Source organism: Alligator sinensis, unplaced genomic scaffold (genome assembly GCF_000455745.1).
Source record: "Alligator sinensis unplaced genomic scaffold, ASM45574v1 scaffold54_1, whole genome shotgun sequence".
Lineage (NCBI taxonomy): Eukaryota > Metazoa > Chordata > Crocodylia > Alligatoridae > Alligator > Alligator sinensis.
In genome coordinates this window covers 592,797-607,824 of record NW_005841962.1, presented here as the reverse complement: position 1 = coordinate 607,824, position 15,028 = coordinate 592,797, and the positions used below count along the sequence as shown (strand labels likewise).

At 37.5% G+C, this 15,028-nt stretch overlaps 1 protein-coding gene across 4 annotated transcripts in view; it reads left to right on the top strand.

Moving 5' to 3' along the window:
* The window catches only part of CPNE4 (copine 4), a 350,544-nt gene that overhangs the window by 294,110 nt on the left and 41,406 nt on the right, over nt 1–15,028 (top strand). For all 4 annotated transcript variants that reach the window (XM_006020621.3, XM_006020620.3, XM_006020622.3 and 1 more), the window contains exon 11: nt 3,480–3,613. In XM_006020621.3, the coding sequence (XP_006020683.1) occupies nt 3,480–3,613 (134 nt within the window). The remainder of the gene's footprint in view (nt 1–3,479; nt 3,614–15,028) is intronic.

Here is a 15,028-nt window from a genome sequence, read left to right as displayed (position 1 = left end):
TCCCTACATGCATACACATAGCCCTGATCCGCAGCCTAAAGCATTACAAAGCTAGAGGTGCTACATGCTATTAGGTTGGCACCATTGAAAATATAATTCCACCCTTCCCTAGAAGTTCTCCACTAAAGAAGCTAAGATAGAAAGGGATCAAAACCAAACAGCTGCAGTGCAATGCATCAAGAAAGGAGTAGCTTTGTTTCTTGCAGAAAATTGAAGGGAGCCATCTTCCTAGCATCCTTTGAGGCTCATTTTTTAAAAGCCTGACCACTTTTAAAGACCTTACTGTATGCAAAGGAAGTATATAATGCATTTGCAAAAGAGCTGTAATTGTAGTTAGTGATGGAATTGAAAAGATGTGTTCCTTTTCTATGTACTGAAAATATTGTACCATGGAGAAAAATGATCAGCTGCATAAAAACATTGCAATAGGAAATTAAGGTATTTGTGGTTTATACATACACAGGCACTGAGAACATCTATACTACAGAGACACTTTCCAACAAAGTAACATGTTACATTGAGGTTTTCTTCTCACCCCAAACACTAACCACAGACTTTCTGCCTTGCTTATAGAACTCACTGCTTCCTATATGCTGCTATCACTTTCAGTTAAAAAGCACCACATGACTTTGGCAAACAGCCATTGCAAGATGGCAGGACTAGCTCAGTTCCCTCTGGTGCATTTTACTTCAACCTCATTAAGAATCTGTTTTGAGATTATCCGTGAAAAAGGCCACTACAAACACTTTTTAAGAGCTGTTCCCAACTTCTCTGGTACGCATGAAAATGTTCGTGTTTTACAGGGATTACAAACAACAATCATCACCCTAAAATCAATGAAAAATATTTTTAATTGCATTCCAGAGTAAATGCAAGTACATTAGTAAATAATCATATGAACCAAGATTTTCAAAAGTAAAAGCCTAAAGTTAAGTTCCTAAATGAAGTGAGACAGCTACATTGGTAGCCTGATTTTTCAAGTGCTAAGTACCCACAAAAACTGGTAGCTGTGATACTCTCAGTACTTTTGAAAGTCAGGCCACTGAATTAGTTACCTATGTACAGCTACAGAATCCTAATTATATACAGCTGCTTTTAAAAATATTGTTCCACAGGCCTTGATCCTGCAAATTCCTGTGTGTCACACAAGAAACACTGTTTTTTAGAACACATCCAAATGTGAGCAGAAACCATTGCTGGACAAAGAGACAGATTAAGCAATAAGCATTAGGGGGGTGTGAAATAGGCCACATTCAGTTCGGATTCTGCCTGAATCAGGGGGCAGTGATTTGATTCAGCCAAATCTGAATCTGAAGATTCGATGCTGATTCAGAGAATCTGCTATTTGGCCATACACACAGCTTTAAATGTTTTTTCTGAATACCTTGAGGTACCAGGCGTGGCTCATGAATGCTGAAATAGTGGGGCAGATGGAGCATCCCACAGGGGCGTGGGGGGGCTCCACACCTCCCCGGCTTGGTGATTGGCTGTGGAGGGGACCCCGGGTGCCCCCCCAGACCCAGGAGGCACCAGTCGCCAAGCTGCGGGGTGGGGAGCAGAGGGAGGGTCCCTCGCACGGTCTGTGGCAGACCCAGAAGTGAACTGAAAGTGCTTCTGGTCCACTTTTGGGTCTGCTGCCAAGCGCGCTGGGGACCACCCCCCATGCTCCCATGGGATGCTCCACCTGCCCCAACATCTCAGCATTCATGAGCCACCTGGTACTTTGAGGTATATAGAAAAAAACTTTTAAAGCTGTGTCTATGTCCGAATCATCGAATCTCTCTGAAACAATTTGGAGGGTTCTGATTCAATTCAGAGAGATTAAAGGGTCTCCTGATTTAATTTGGATTCGGAGATTCAGCCACCAAATCAGGCTGAATCTCTGCTGAATCGAATCAGCAACCAACGCTTCGGCATAGCCCTAATAAGCATGCTCTCCCATACGGAGCACTCTCTCAAATCCCCCAGTTAATAACTTGCAGGAGTTCATGATAGAAAGGCCAAGTTCTGGATGGCAAATGGTTGTAGGCGTGGACAGGTGTTCATTTCTAACACTGTGAGTCTTTGAGAAATTTATAGTGCTAGAAATCTTCCTGAGAGGGGGAGTGAACAGGTATTCCAGCCTACAACCTCCCCTCTCCTCTGCTTCCCATGCCTTTCCCAAACCATCACCCTGGTCTACTCCTGGTCCGCAGGAGTGGCCGCCATCTTGGGAGGCTTTTCATGCAGGAGAGATCTTTCTTTTTGAAATAGGAAGAATCTGGCATGTTAAGTGAGCAACCTAGAGGGAAGCCAGGAACTTTCTCTTTATAGATTCAAATATGAAGTAATTTCTTTTGTAGCCTTGGATGAGTCATGTAAAGGTGAAGTGCAAAATAACAGTACAAACCAAACTGAGAGCTGAATATCCATGTAAGTAACAGGTTTTGGGAAGAAAAGGAATGTTATAGAAATAAGCTTTAATTATAGGATTGTTTTAAATTGCTCTTTACTTTTGTGAATTTATTTCATTCTCACTGGTTCACTTAAGAGATTCTAGAATGCAGCATCACAAATATCAGAAATGCCATTCCAGCTCTTGCAGCCAATGATTGCAATGTCACAAGACTGATGTGTTTCGGGATATCCTTAGTGATTTAGGAAGTACAAAGAGAATTCCAAAAAAGAAATAGTTTTGAAAATGTTTATTAAAATTCTGTTCTGCTGAATGTCTCATGCAATGTATGGTGGGTGCATTTAGCGCAAAAATCTGTGCTTAACTCGAGTTTTATTTTTGCCCTGAAGCTCACCTTCAAGCTTCCTGTTATCTCCAAAATAGGGAGGGTTAATTAGTTAATGGTTATGGAATTCTTTGAAGATGAAAAGAACTCTATAAGGACTAATTACTATTATTACTAAAATCATAGCAAGTTTTAGCAGCAACTAAAAATGAAGGAAGGAATTTGACCTTATCTGGAGCTGTAATTTATATTTTTAATAGGGATTTTGACTCTGGGACATTTTACTAGGCACAGATGTATGGATCTGGAAGCATGTGAATGGGAAAAATTTAATTGAGCTCCGGAACATAAGGCTAATTAGTTAGATAGATTTATAATAGTGCATTCTCTAAATAAAATACCAAAAGTTAGATTTGGTTGAGTTGATTTTATAATGTAAATTAAAAGTAAGCTAGATAAACTAAGTAATGAAGTTCAAGAAAAAGCAAGCTGGGTTCATATACATTATGTATAATATTGTACATCACCTATTATAGCTAGCTAAAAAAACATATTGTAATGCAGAATGATCATTCTGCTGATGCTGATTTCAATTCTATATATGGTGGTGCTACTAAAGTGTTATTGTAAGCTTAAATTGATTAAGTTCAGTTTTTCTTTTAGAGCTTTTTATAAGCACCTGCTTCTGATAAAGAAATATAATCGTGATACCTATACATGAAACAACTACCTAATGCTACTCTTCCTCCTGTTTTCCAGGTAGCTATAGATTTCACAGCATCAAACGGTGATCCCAGGAACAGCTGCTCACTGCACTATATTCACCCCTATCAACCCAATGAGTACCTGAAAGCATTGGTAGCTGTGGGGGAGATTTGCCAAGACTATGACAGGTAAATAACCATGTTTGCTAACAGAATTGTCTAAAGAAGGTGTTTTAACAGTATGATACTAATGACTACATGTTGCTGGCTACAGTAGTTCAATATTAGCTGCAGGTATCATTGCAAGCAAAGAAAGTTTTGATCTACAAATAACTTGACACACACTTGAACAAATCAGTCATTTTAAATTGACTTCTGTACAGTAATGGAGTGTCTGTTGCCAAGAAATATCATCAGTATGCCCATGAATTCTTTCATGGCCCTTACTGAATTGCACGTTTCAAAGCCTGGCTATTTTCATTACACTTGCATTTACAAATGCAACTAAAACATCTTTCCTGGTGTGCTTGTGTACACAGAACTAACTACCTGATTCTACAACAGTTTACAAATGATTCTTTATTTGAAACTGGATTTTGTAAAGGAACTAAGCTGCATGACAGCCACATCCTTGACAATAAAAGCATACGATATTTCTATTTATTTATTTATCCATATTTCTGTTTTCTCCCAGTATAATCATCATTGACACTTCTCTGCCAATAAATATTAAATGAAATGAAAACTTCACTAAAACTAAAAAAAAAAAAAAATCAGTAAAATAAAATCCCTTGGGGCCCTAGTCTTGATTATGCATATTCTATTGATTTCAAATATCTTCCTCCTTCTTTCAAATAAATTTATCTGAGTACCTTGTAAACTTCATTTAGGTATTTTTTAATTGGCTCTCTATAGCATTGTTGTACAGTGATTCATTTAAAAAATAACTGTAGACAGCAATCCTGGTATATGTGGTACACATTTTGTAGCAACACAGAAATGCCAAAGCTCAAAAAGGTGATAGTGAGTGCCAGTTTTATTTTCACTGTAAAGGGGGAGGAGTTTACATATATTGCATATAAGTGTATGCCAAGTACTTTGTTTAAAAACATTTCCATTTGCTGGCTAATGAAACATTCCCTCAAAGAGGAGTGAAAGAAACAGATGTGCTGATATGTTTGTATCAGAACATTTGATGGTCAAACCTGGGGACCTGCCACATGTTCGAATTAAAGCTGGATAGATACTTGCTGTAAAGTTTTTATACATTTTCAAGCACTAACTTCATAGCTGATTGGTTATTTTTATAGCTGGATGGACGTTTGAATGGCATGATAATTACTTTGCACGTGTGGTCAGTCTAAATGTATTGCGTGGTTAACCAGTTAATTGCATAATATATGTAACGTCTGGCAGGTGCCTTAAGACTATGAATCTAAGCAAGAAAAAATTGTATTACATATTTACTATTTAATACCACTGGTAGTACACTCTGGTGAACATTCAAACAAGGAAAGAAACAAGAATTTAAGGACTCATTTACACGCAGTGTTAGCACTGCTAGAAGTTTAACAATTGAAATACTTAAAGCAGTTTAACTTTATGTAGACATAGTTATTCATTATAAATGGACCTGTTGCTGTATAGCTTATTCCTGTAAATATAAAAGCTAAGCCACAACCAGTCATCTTCCTGGGGGGGGGGGTGTTCAGCAATATTACCAGTAAGTTATGAGAGAAGATCTAAGGCACTATTCACATTTATGAGGCTTCATAAAAATGTTAATTAATAATAATTAAGATTACCTAGGGGAGGAACTAACTGGATTTCACTGCAAGTCACATCTCTAGCACACATAAACAAAACATAAGGTTTTCATCTATAAGCTCTAGTTCATTTAGCTGACATCAAGCCCAGATATCCTGATAATCCAGGTTTCTGTGTGAGAATTAAAATTTCTGTTCCATGGAAAATTTAATTGCTTATTTCACAAAAGAAAAGCAAAAGGGATCAGGATTTCATCTGTTTTGGTCCACAAGCAGGCAAAATACAGTAGTGTGGTTTGAGCCTCATGGGTTCAGTGAACCAAAAAATCAAAGGAGCTTTCTGGTGTACTTAAGTGAAACACAAAATATACACCCAAACCTCTGCAAAATGAAACCATTGACTTTGGCATAGCTCATTTTGTTTGCAACAATATCTGTATCATGGCCTGATCTGAAACAAGAAACTCCCTTTTATAGTATGGTATGGATATTATTTAGAGTATTTTAAATTTTAAAAATTATATCTAATAAGTCTGTTAATAGGATGCCTAGAGTCACTGGATGTCACAGCAAGTCATATCTCTAGCATGCAAAAAAGAAAGCAAGATTTTATTTTATATACTCTACACTCTGGCTACTGGTCAGGCTCCGTGTTCCCGCCTTGCCACTACTGGATCCCTAGGTAAGGCTGCTGGGTCCAGCCCAGCATCCCCTATCCCACTTGGGGCAATTTGCCATGCTTCAGAGCATATGTGCTGGGGTGTTCCTCAGAAAAAACTAGCAGCAGCGCAAATATGTGCTGCTGCTAGTTGTCCCTGTGGAACGTACGTTCCTGCTCATGAGGACACATCCATGGGCTGCGCCCAAACAAGTGCAGCTGTGGATGTATGGCACCACAGACCCATCTGTGGTGCCACATACTGCACGTTCAAGCATTCCCTGCACTGCTACCTTGTAATGCAGAGGATTTTTTTGACCCTGGGAGATCCTGGGGTCAAAAAACCCTGCACCTTAAAAAAGCAGGGTGGTGCACATGGTGGCAATGTGCACTGCTTAAAACCAGAGCTTGGCCAGGAGCCCTGCAGCTGCAGTTTCCCCAGCCCCCAGGACCCCAGGTAAAGCTGCTGGAGCCAGCGTTGCTGTGTGCCAGGGTAACTTGGGTAACTTGCTGTGGCACAGGCGTTCCCCAGGGACAAGCAGCAGTGGCACAAGGTGTGTTCCTGCTACTTGTCCCCAGGGAACCAAACTTCTGCACTCCTCTAGACACGGCAGTGGATTACTATTTGAAATCTCTGGGTTTATCTTGTGAATCATGTTTGCACATCTAACAGTGCTAACATTGTGTAGCACCCCAGATCACCTTTGAAAGGATCTCAAGGCACCCCAAGATGCAGTAGCATCCTGGTTGAGCATTATTGCTTTAATACAATAGAATATTTCTAGTTCATCCGAAAACTCATTTATCTGTATGCTTCAGAGGCTGAATGAATGGGGTTGAGCAGTATTGTAAAGTCTGAAAGAGTAAGATTCTGCGTCTCATCAGCAATATTCAGACAATGAGAAATAGTCTCTGATTGTTAAACTGATTGCAAAATGCTTCAGTGCTATAGACATAAACCAGTCTGATACTGGAATGGAAAAAAGGAATAGGTGTTCATCTGCGGAGAAAACTTTTTAACAGTAATTGCTTCAAGTCATGGCATCATTAGCCATTGTCATTAGGGATGGAAAAGATGAATTTTATACATGAAATAATTAGTGGCTAAGAAAAAATAGCAATAGGTTATAAATGAAAGAGAAACAGTCAATTTATATAAAAAATAAGGTTCTAAAAATATTCAGGATTTAGTAAAATGATTATAGTCACATTAAACACCATTTATAAAAGCTATTAGATAAAACAAGTCTATAGATCTTTGGAAGCAATTGTACTTCAAAATAAATTGTTAGTAAAAATGACATAGTATAACATTAGAGATAGGTAAAATAATGCAATAAAACAGACTGTATTTTAACTAAAAATTTGCAAGCGCTTTCTTCCCAGAGAGAACTCTTGATATAATCTAACCACACTTAAATTGGTCAAGTCCAAGGTTTTTTTCCTGTAATGTATGAGTCTGTCCACAGACACAAAAATGAAATAACAAACCAAATGAATGAAACTTCAATGTTCACCAATAGAAATTATTATTTTTAGGCTCATCTGTGACTATTGTGAGAAAAAAATTACCACTGAAAAGGAAATACATGGTAATTGTGCATGTTTATTTTCATTCAGAGATGTCTATACCCAGTGTTCTTGTTTCACAAGTGAAAAAGAACATTTTTTAACTACCAATACTGCAAACCCATCCAAGACACTGTAAATGTATTTCCTAATGTTCTGGACAATAAAGAAACACACAACACAATTTATGGTGCAGATCATATGTGCAGGTATAACAGATTGGTTATTTGGTTTGTTGAGGGTTTTTTTCTCACACTAGGATGACTTCAAACCAAGATTGTCAGCAGCAATGAATGATTTTAACCACTTCGCTTCACTTGATACATCAAAAATCACTTACCACTTTGAAAATCTTGCCCTTGCTCTCAGTCTCTATGCAGGTACAACAATAAAACCCATAACCTTCTACAAGTAACAGTGAAATTAAATAAAACATGTACTGTATGTGGCAGCCAGCCATCAAATACTTTATGGCTCTTTGTACCACATAATTGTACTCTAATGAGAAACACCACCTTCCTATCTAATAAAAACAAGGAGCACTCACATGCCACTCCTCTAAGGTCCCACATAAAAACCAATATAGATAAATAAGACATACTTATATATGAATATATATTGACAAGACTATTCTCAGTCTCTCTTTCTGCAAATACATTTGAGAACAACATGAATCAGCGGCAACACAACACGGTGCCTAGCACAGCTGGCGACTTCTGGTTGCCATTGTGCTGCTGATGCGATCTGCAGCTGCTGGTGATAACCAGCAGTTTTTTTGCCCCTTCCCATCCCCAGACTGCCCCAAATCAGCACTTAAGGCATTTACCCTGGTTGCCCTGCCATAGTTGTAGTATTGACATTAACTTTAATTCCAGAGAGTACACTACTGGCCCACATTAGCATTTCTAGATAGTGTAAATTGTTAACTCATAATTGTACAATAATATAGAAGATATATCCTTTATGGTGTTTTAAAAAGTCCTCTCACTGAAAGTCATTGCCAGAAATCCCAGCAACACAATATATATATATATAGTATATTAAAATAGCTCACCTGGTGGCCTCAGTGATTTGTTTTACCAGAGACAGTGTTGGAAAATGATCAACCAACCTTGAGTGCCATTCATCATTACTTGGCTTAGACTCATGATATACCTACAAGCTGCCTGATAAATAATTTTATAAATGATTCTGTTAACGTAGGATTTTGGTGATGCTAGCATGAATGAAGTTAAGGGAGTAAATTTGAATTTGGAAATCTAGCCAGTGGCCCTATGTTTGAAATACAGAAATCTATGTTTTTCTGTGTATAATCGTCTAGCCTCTGAATCAGATTTTCTGTATTTTCAATTAAATATTTATTTTACTTCAGTGTTCTGCCCTGATCCATCAAGAAAAGAGCTCAGAATTAAGTTTCCATGAAATCAAACTTAAATATGTATAAAGGTGCTTTCTTAAGGATACAGTTCCTGCTCGGTTTAATACTTGGCTGAATCAGGACCTTTATATCTTAATCTGTTCCCAAATTTGAAACTATTCTCTTTTATGTTTAATTGCAACATATATTTTTACATGTACATCTAATTTCAGGGCCTTTATACTACCAATGTGATAGAAAAGGGACTTAGTCGAAATGAGACTCTGCCATATATAGTCAAATTAACATACACAACTTGAAAAAGATAAGGGGCAAATATACTTTTAAAATATTTTAAATATTTTGTCACATTACAGACTCATGGTCCTTCACACTCTGTCTGGGGCATTTTCATTGTGCTGTATGTTCTGTCTTAGCAATTTGTGAAGTGTTTTGTTTAAAATGTATCCATTTTACTCATTCTAGACATTTGATATATCAAGAGTTAACTAGGAATTATTTTTAATCCATATCTCTTTTTTTATTAAACCTTAAAAGATAGTAGTTATATTTTTCAATTTCAAATTACCCTTGAAATCTGAGGAAGTGGGCGGGGGTGGGGAGGGTGTTTGTTTTTAATCCATCCATGTTTTCATTTAAAAGAAATAACCTGTTTAATTCTAAATCTATATGTTCCTTAATACTGTATTTTGCACTGAGACTTCATGTTAGCAGATGCATTGTTTTATGTTTAAAACTTGGGTGTGTAGCCACTTCCCCAAAAGGCTCTTAATGTGCAGACAATAAATTATTCCAGCTAAGTACTGGAATAATTCATGCAGAGCGGTGCAAAATGTATATAGCGTAAATACCAAACTCTTCACAGATTCAAACACTGAGTAATGTTCTACAAAAGATTTGAAAGCATTTGAGGTTCAGATCTCATACTCACTGAACACATAGCAAGTTTTGACATCAACTTTTGCTAACTCCAGTGTTGGTACTTGGTGACTAATAACAGTTTTTAGTACTGGGTGCTATTATTGATAATATTCGTCTGATATTTTTGAACTGGATGAATCAGATTCCCCACCATATAAACCCATACTCACAATTAAATAACCTAAAAGAAAACTTCCCATGCCGAAAACCAGGCCACCCAGTTTCTCCCGGGGTAATTAGTGATTTATTAGAATGGACATGAAAATTAAAATGACAAAGGTCTAAATTCCACACAACAGTTCATGGATATAACCTTAAGCATGTTACACAGGTGCTGTTGGAATCATTAGTTCTGCTCCCATGTGTGAAGTTAAGTACATACTTAAATGAAGTGCTCTGGATCCGAGCTTGTGAAAGGGAAACAGAATGTCCTGAATTAGATCTTCAGGTCTAGTTTCCAGTTATAACTTATATTCTTAGGAGTGAGAATATTAAAATCAACTGGTAGTTTATTGTCTAGCAATTATATTTAGCTAGCAGTTATTGATAAAGAAATTGAGTGAATTATCTTTCCTGTAGCCATCTGAAGAAAATGTATTTAGAGTCAAGAAGGAGAGCAGAGGCCTGCTTTCATTGGGATGGTAATAATAGTAAAGATTTAATTTGGGGGCACCAGAATATTGCTTATATTAGTAAGTTCACTATATTCAACACTAAATTGTTCATAAATTAACTACTTAAAGCTATGAGTGGGACATAATTAAATCACCAGTGCAGCTCAATAAATTAAAAAATTGTTAATTATTAATCATGTCTCTCTAAAATTTTAATTATAGAAACAACTTTTCTGGAGGCTAGTAGGCAGAATGATAATTAGCATATCTAAACACAATTAAAAACTATGAGGAAAATATATTTTTATACTTCTTGAAATTCTTGTATAACAGTAAGAAAATAAAGTTCAGATATCAAGAAGATGAGCAAAGAAGTGTAAAAACTGGTCCCTTGCAATCTTCAGACTAGCAAATCCCTTACCACATGCTTAGAATTAAGTGTGGATGTAATGGTGGTGTTGGGGTGCTGTTGTAGCCATAATGGTTTTTTATGCAGATGAAAACAGAATATAAGAGAGATTGTCAGGTAGCTAAACATTGCCTCTTGTCTGTTAAGTATCTGATAATATATCCAGACAGTTCTTTGGGTAAATGTGATATATTTTATTAGACCATCTAAATAGTTGGAAAAATGTTCTTTGCAAGCTTTAGGGCACAAACACCCTCCTTTAGGCATAGGGAGAGTCTCCTGGTGTTTGTGTGCTCTCCTAGGTGGAACAGAAAATATGCAAAATGTGAAAATGAAAATGCATGGCAGGGAAGACGAGAGGAAATGAGAGATGATAGGTGCAAGACTGGTAGGCAGAAAGGGGTGGGGTAGAGGTGGAGGAAGAGAGGAAATGTTGACCTGGTGATAGAATGAGCTGGTAAAATGTAGAGAAGTTACCTGGGATTGTCAGATACCAGACAGGTTATAATGTGCCATAAATCCAATGTCTATATTTCATCCATGATTTTTTTTGTATCCAGTAGATTTATGAAATGAAGTTCATAGGCTCATCTACTGCAAAGAACAATTTTTCCAACTATTTAGGTAATCTAATAAAAGATGTCTCATTTACCTAAAGAACCTTGTCTGCTTTATGTCCTTAGGCCAACATAGCTATAACCAACACCCCTGAAACCTGGTAATATATCCTGTTTTTATTTACACATGGAGTTCTGTATAGGTCTTTGTTCTGTCTGCTGTTTAGGTCTGCCATGTTTCCTTTTTTCTTAGAGACCTGAAGAAAGGGTACATGGTACTAGAAAGTCTGTGTCCCTGCCACCTATACCGATGGCCCAATAAAATATATCATCCCCAAAAAATCCTTGCCACCTCATTTATTTAATAAGATTTAACTATGTGCTGAAATACTTTTGCGAGTCAGGGCTAGAAGTTATACTGGGCAAACAGAGGCAAATCCAGTTACACTGGGCAAATCCTGAAGTTGGATAGTAAATTGAACTAGATAAATAAGTTGAACTTTTGGCAACTATTTTGGAGCTATTAATAGCCTGTTTGCAGTGAGTAAAGAGCTAGTAAAGATTAAATTAACTAGTGTTACAGACACACAACACACATATAAGAGTACCTTATATCACTGCATATTTAATACCAACTTTCCAAGTAGTAATGTAGCCTCAGAGTAAGCTACTTTCACCGTTTTAGGACTCAGTGTTATACCTGTACATCTGGATCCATATTTACACTGGTATAAAGTCAGGTCACATTTCTTTAAACATTTTTTTCTGCCCACAGCCTTTTTTCCTCCTGTACATATATATCTAGGCTCCTGGGATTTCAGTATATTCTGTGTTATCTTCTCTTCAGGTTGTCAGCACCTCACAACAGAAGGTGTGTCTTATACAAGGGTTAACACTCTGTCAGTATTAGCAACTAAAGCAGTATGTGTAATGTATCTAGTGATGATTCCCTTTAAAGAAATGACCTGTACTGAAGTGCAGACCCTAAATAATAGCAGAAAGTGTGTTATATAGCGCGTGATACTAAGAACTAGGCAGATTCACAAAAAATGACAGCTCTTAATGTTTTAGCTAACTTCAAGGGTAGCATCAGTTTAGTGTCTAATGCATCTTTCATAATCATGTAATGGATTTATGGTACTAGTACAGTTTTTCTTTAACTGCGGATAGGTGATGAACTTCTAGAGTATATGTGAGAGGAAGGAATGGGAAAGAAGCATAAGAGAAAGGAGGAATAGACATGTAAGAAAATAAAGAAAATGAAAAGTGGAGAAAAACTCTATAATATATCTTAGGGTGTTGGAGAGGTTGCAGTGTAGCTGTAACAACCCAAAGTGTTACTATTTTATTACCCATAACAAGGAATCAGAGGTACACACAGCAGTATAATGAATGTAAAAAGTGGCACACAGCCCAAGATGCATTTGAGAACTAGTAGGCCAGTAGATCATTGTCATGGCCTGATTTATAAATTATCTGAAGATTTCAGAATAGTGATTTTTCCCGTGCATCTTGTAAATATGTTAGTTACATATTATACAAGCTACCTAGCATTAGCATTTAGCTGAGCTGATAATTAGTCCTATTTAAAAACCTATCAGTTCATAAAGACAAGCCATTTTCTGGCATGTTTTATGCAAGTTTAATATCCTACTGAAAGTGAATGCCACTTGTACCCCTTTTTGTAGACATAAAACACTTTTCTTTTGCTCATCCAAGAGCAATTAATGAGCGCTCTCTCACCAATGCAGACGTGTATGTATGTAAACATACCCCTGTGCTCCCTTGATCCCCAACACAAATGAATTTTGGCTCTGAATGAAAACATGTCAGAAAACTTCATTGGCAGCACTGACACACCTCTGCTGTCACATCCCATGTCTCACGGATCCCTAATTATAATAATGCAATTCCTTCTCTTTGCATTATGATTAAGTGAAAAAGAATAAACATTGATATATATGTAGCACTGTTTTTGCTCTTTTGTCTACTTAAGATGGCCCAGCATGATATACAGTTTCAAATTTTTAAACTGAGCTGGTGCTGTAAGAAGATAGTATCTTTTCTGTGGGATCTAATCATTCTTCAGTAGTAGTCACTCTGCAGGGCAGAAGGTCCAGTGCAAGACAAGTGGAGTTTTAAGCCTCTAAGACTACAGCAGTTGTGAAAATGACCTTATTTGGGTTTTGGCAAACTATGCGATTCCATAGATGTTCCAATGCAATTTAAATTTACCCCTTTATAGTTACCACATACATATGCGCATTGCCCCAAGAATTCATTTGACTGGCAATCTAGAAAATGCTAGTATTTCAAAGGTTAATAATGGTTCTCCTGAGCCACACACACTTTTCCTGCCCATGGAAACCCATTACTTCTACAGAGTACATTTACTAAGGTAAAACATTTAATTCCTGCAAGTCTACATCAGGTCATTGCAATTTATTCCTAATTTAGAAGAGAGGCTTGATATTTTGGATTAGACTTTCTGTTAATGCTATTTTACTAGGCTATACATCCAGCAAGGTATACACCTCATCAGTATTGCATTTTGCTTAACCCCCTCTCCACCTTACATACCTATGGCTTTTTTCAATGGGCATTTTTTTCCTGAGCTGATGTGTTTCATATTTCATTTGGCATTTTTTTGCATTACAGAATTCCTTACACATTTGTTTAAAGTTAACGGGGAGAAGTTTTAAGACTATTGAATTTGGAATTGACTTTGTTAGATGTTTTGGGAGTAGATGCCTGTCAGCAGTTAGCTGCAGGGGATTTGTATTCCCTTTGTTCATTAATTATTTCCCTTGCAGGTGAGACAGGCATTACCTTCATACTCTTGAAACTCAATTACATAACTATATATATTTCTTCATATTCAGCAAATTCCAGCTCCCTGAAGGTGACTAAGAGCTGTAATTAAAGCTGGGGCCTGACTTTTAATGTCTGGATCTTAAACAAGTATTTTGTGATCACGTTGAATGCCTGCCTCCAACAGACAAAAACGGACAGCAACTCCTTTGATTTTACCACTAGAAGTCCTACTGCCCTGTAAAAAACCACTGCAAATTATGGGCCAAATCCTGAGGTTTGCTTACTTCATTGGAAATTTGGCTAACTAAGGACTTACTGGTGCTTTCACCCCTTCATTCTTTGGTCCAGGAACTTACTAAAAAATCAGGACTCAGCTGTATTTCATAGTACTGCCCAGCCCTTGGAGTGATACCTTTGCCCCAGAAGGGTGCCACAATCCTGAGCACGTACGAAGGAAAAGTTATTGCTGTCACACTCAGAATCATAGAAAATGTGGGTTAGAAGGGACCTAAGAAGGTTATCTAGTCCAACCCCCAGCTCAAAGTAGGACCATCCCCAACAGTATCAACCCAACTAAAGCTTTGTCTACCTGCGTCTTAAAAACCTCCAGGGATGGAGATTTCATAGTTTCATAGTAGTTAGGGTCAGGAGGGACCAGAACAGATCATCTAGCCTGACCCCTGCCACAGGCAGGAATGAATGCTGGGTTCACAAGACCCCAGACAGGTGATCATCCAACCTCCTCTTGAATTTGCCCAAGGTAGGGGTGAGGACCACTTCCCTGGGAAGCTGGTTCCAGATTTTGGCCACCCTAACTGTAAAATATTGCCTTCTGATCTCTAACCTAAACCTATTCTCCATCAGCTTATGACCATTGTTCCTTGTCACCCCAGGTGGTGCTGGGGAGAAAAGGGCTCT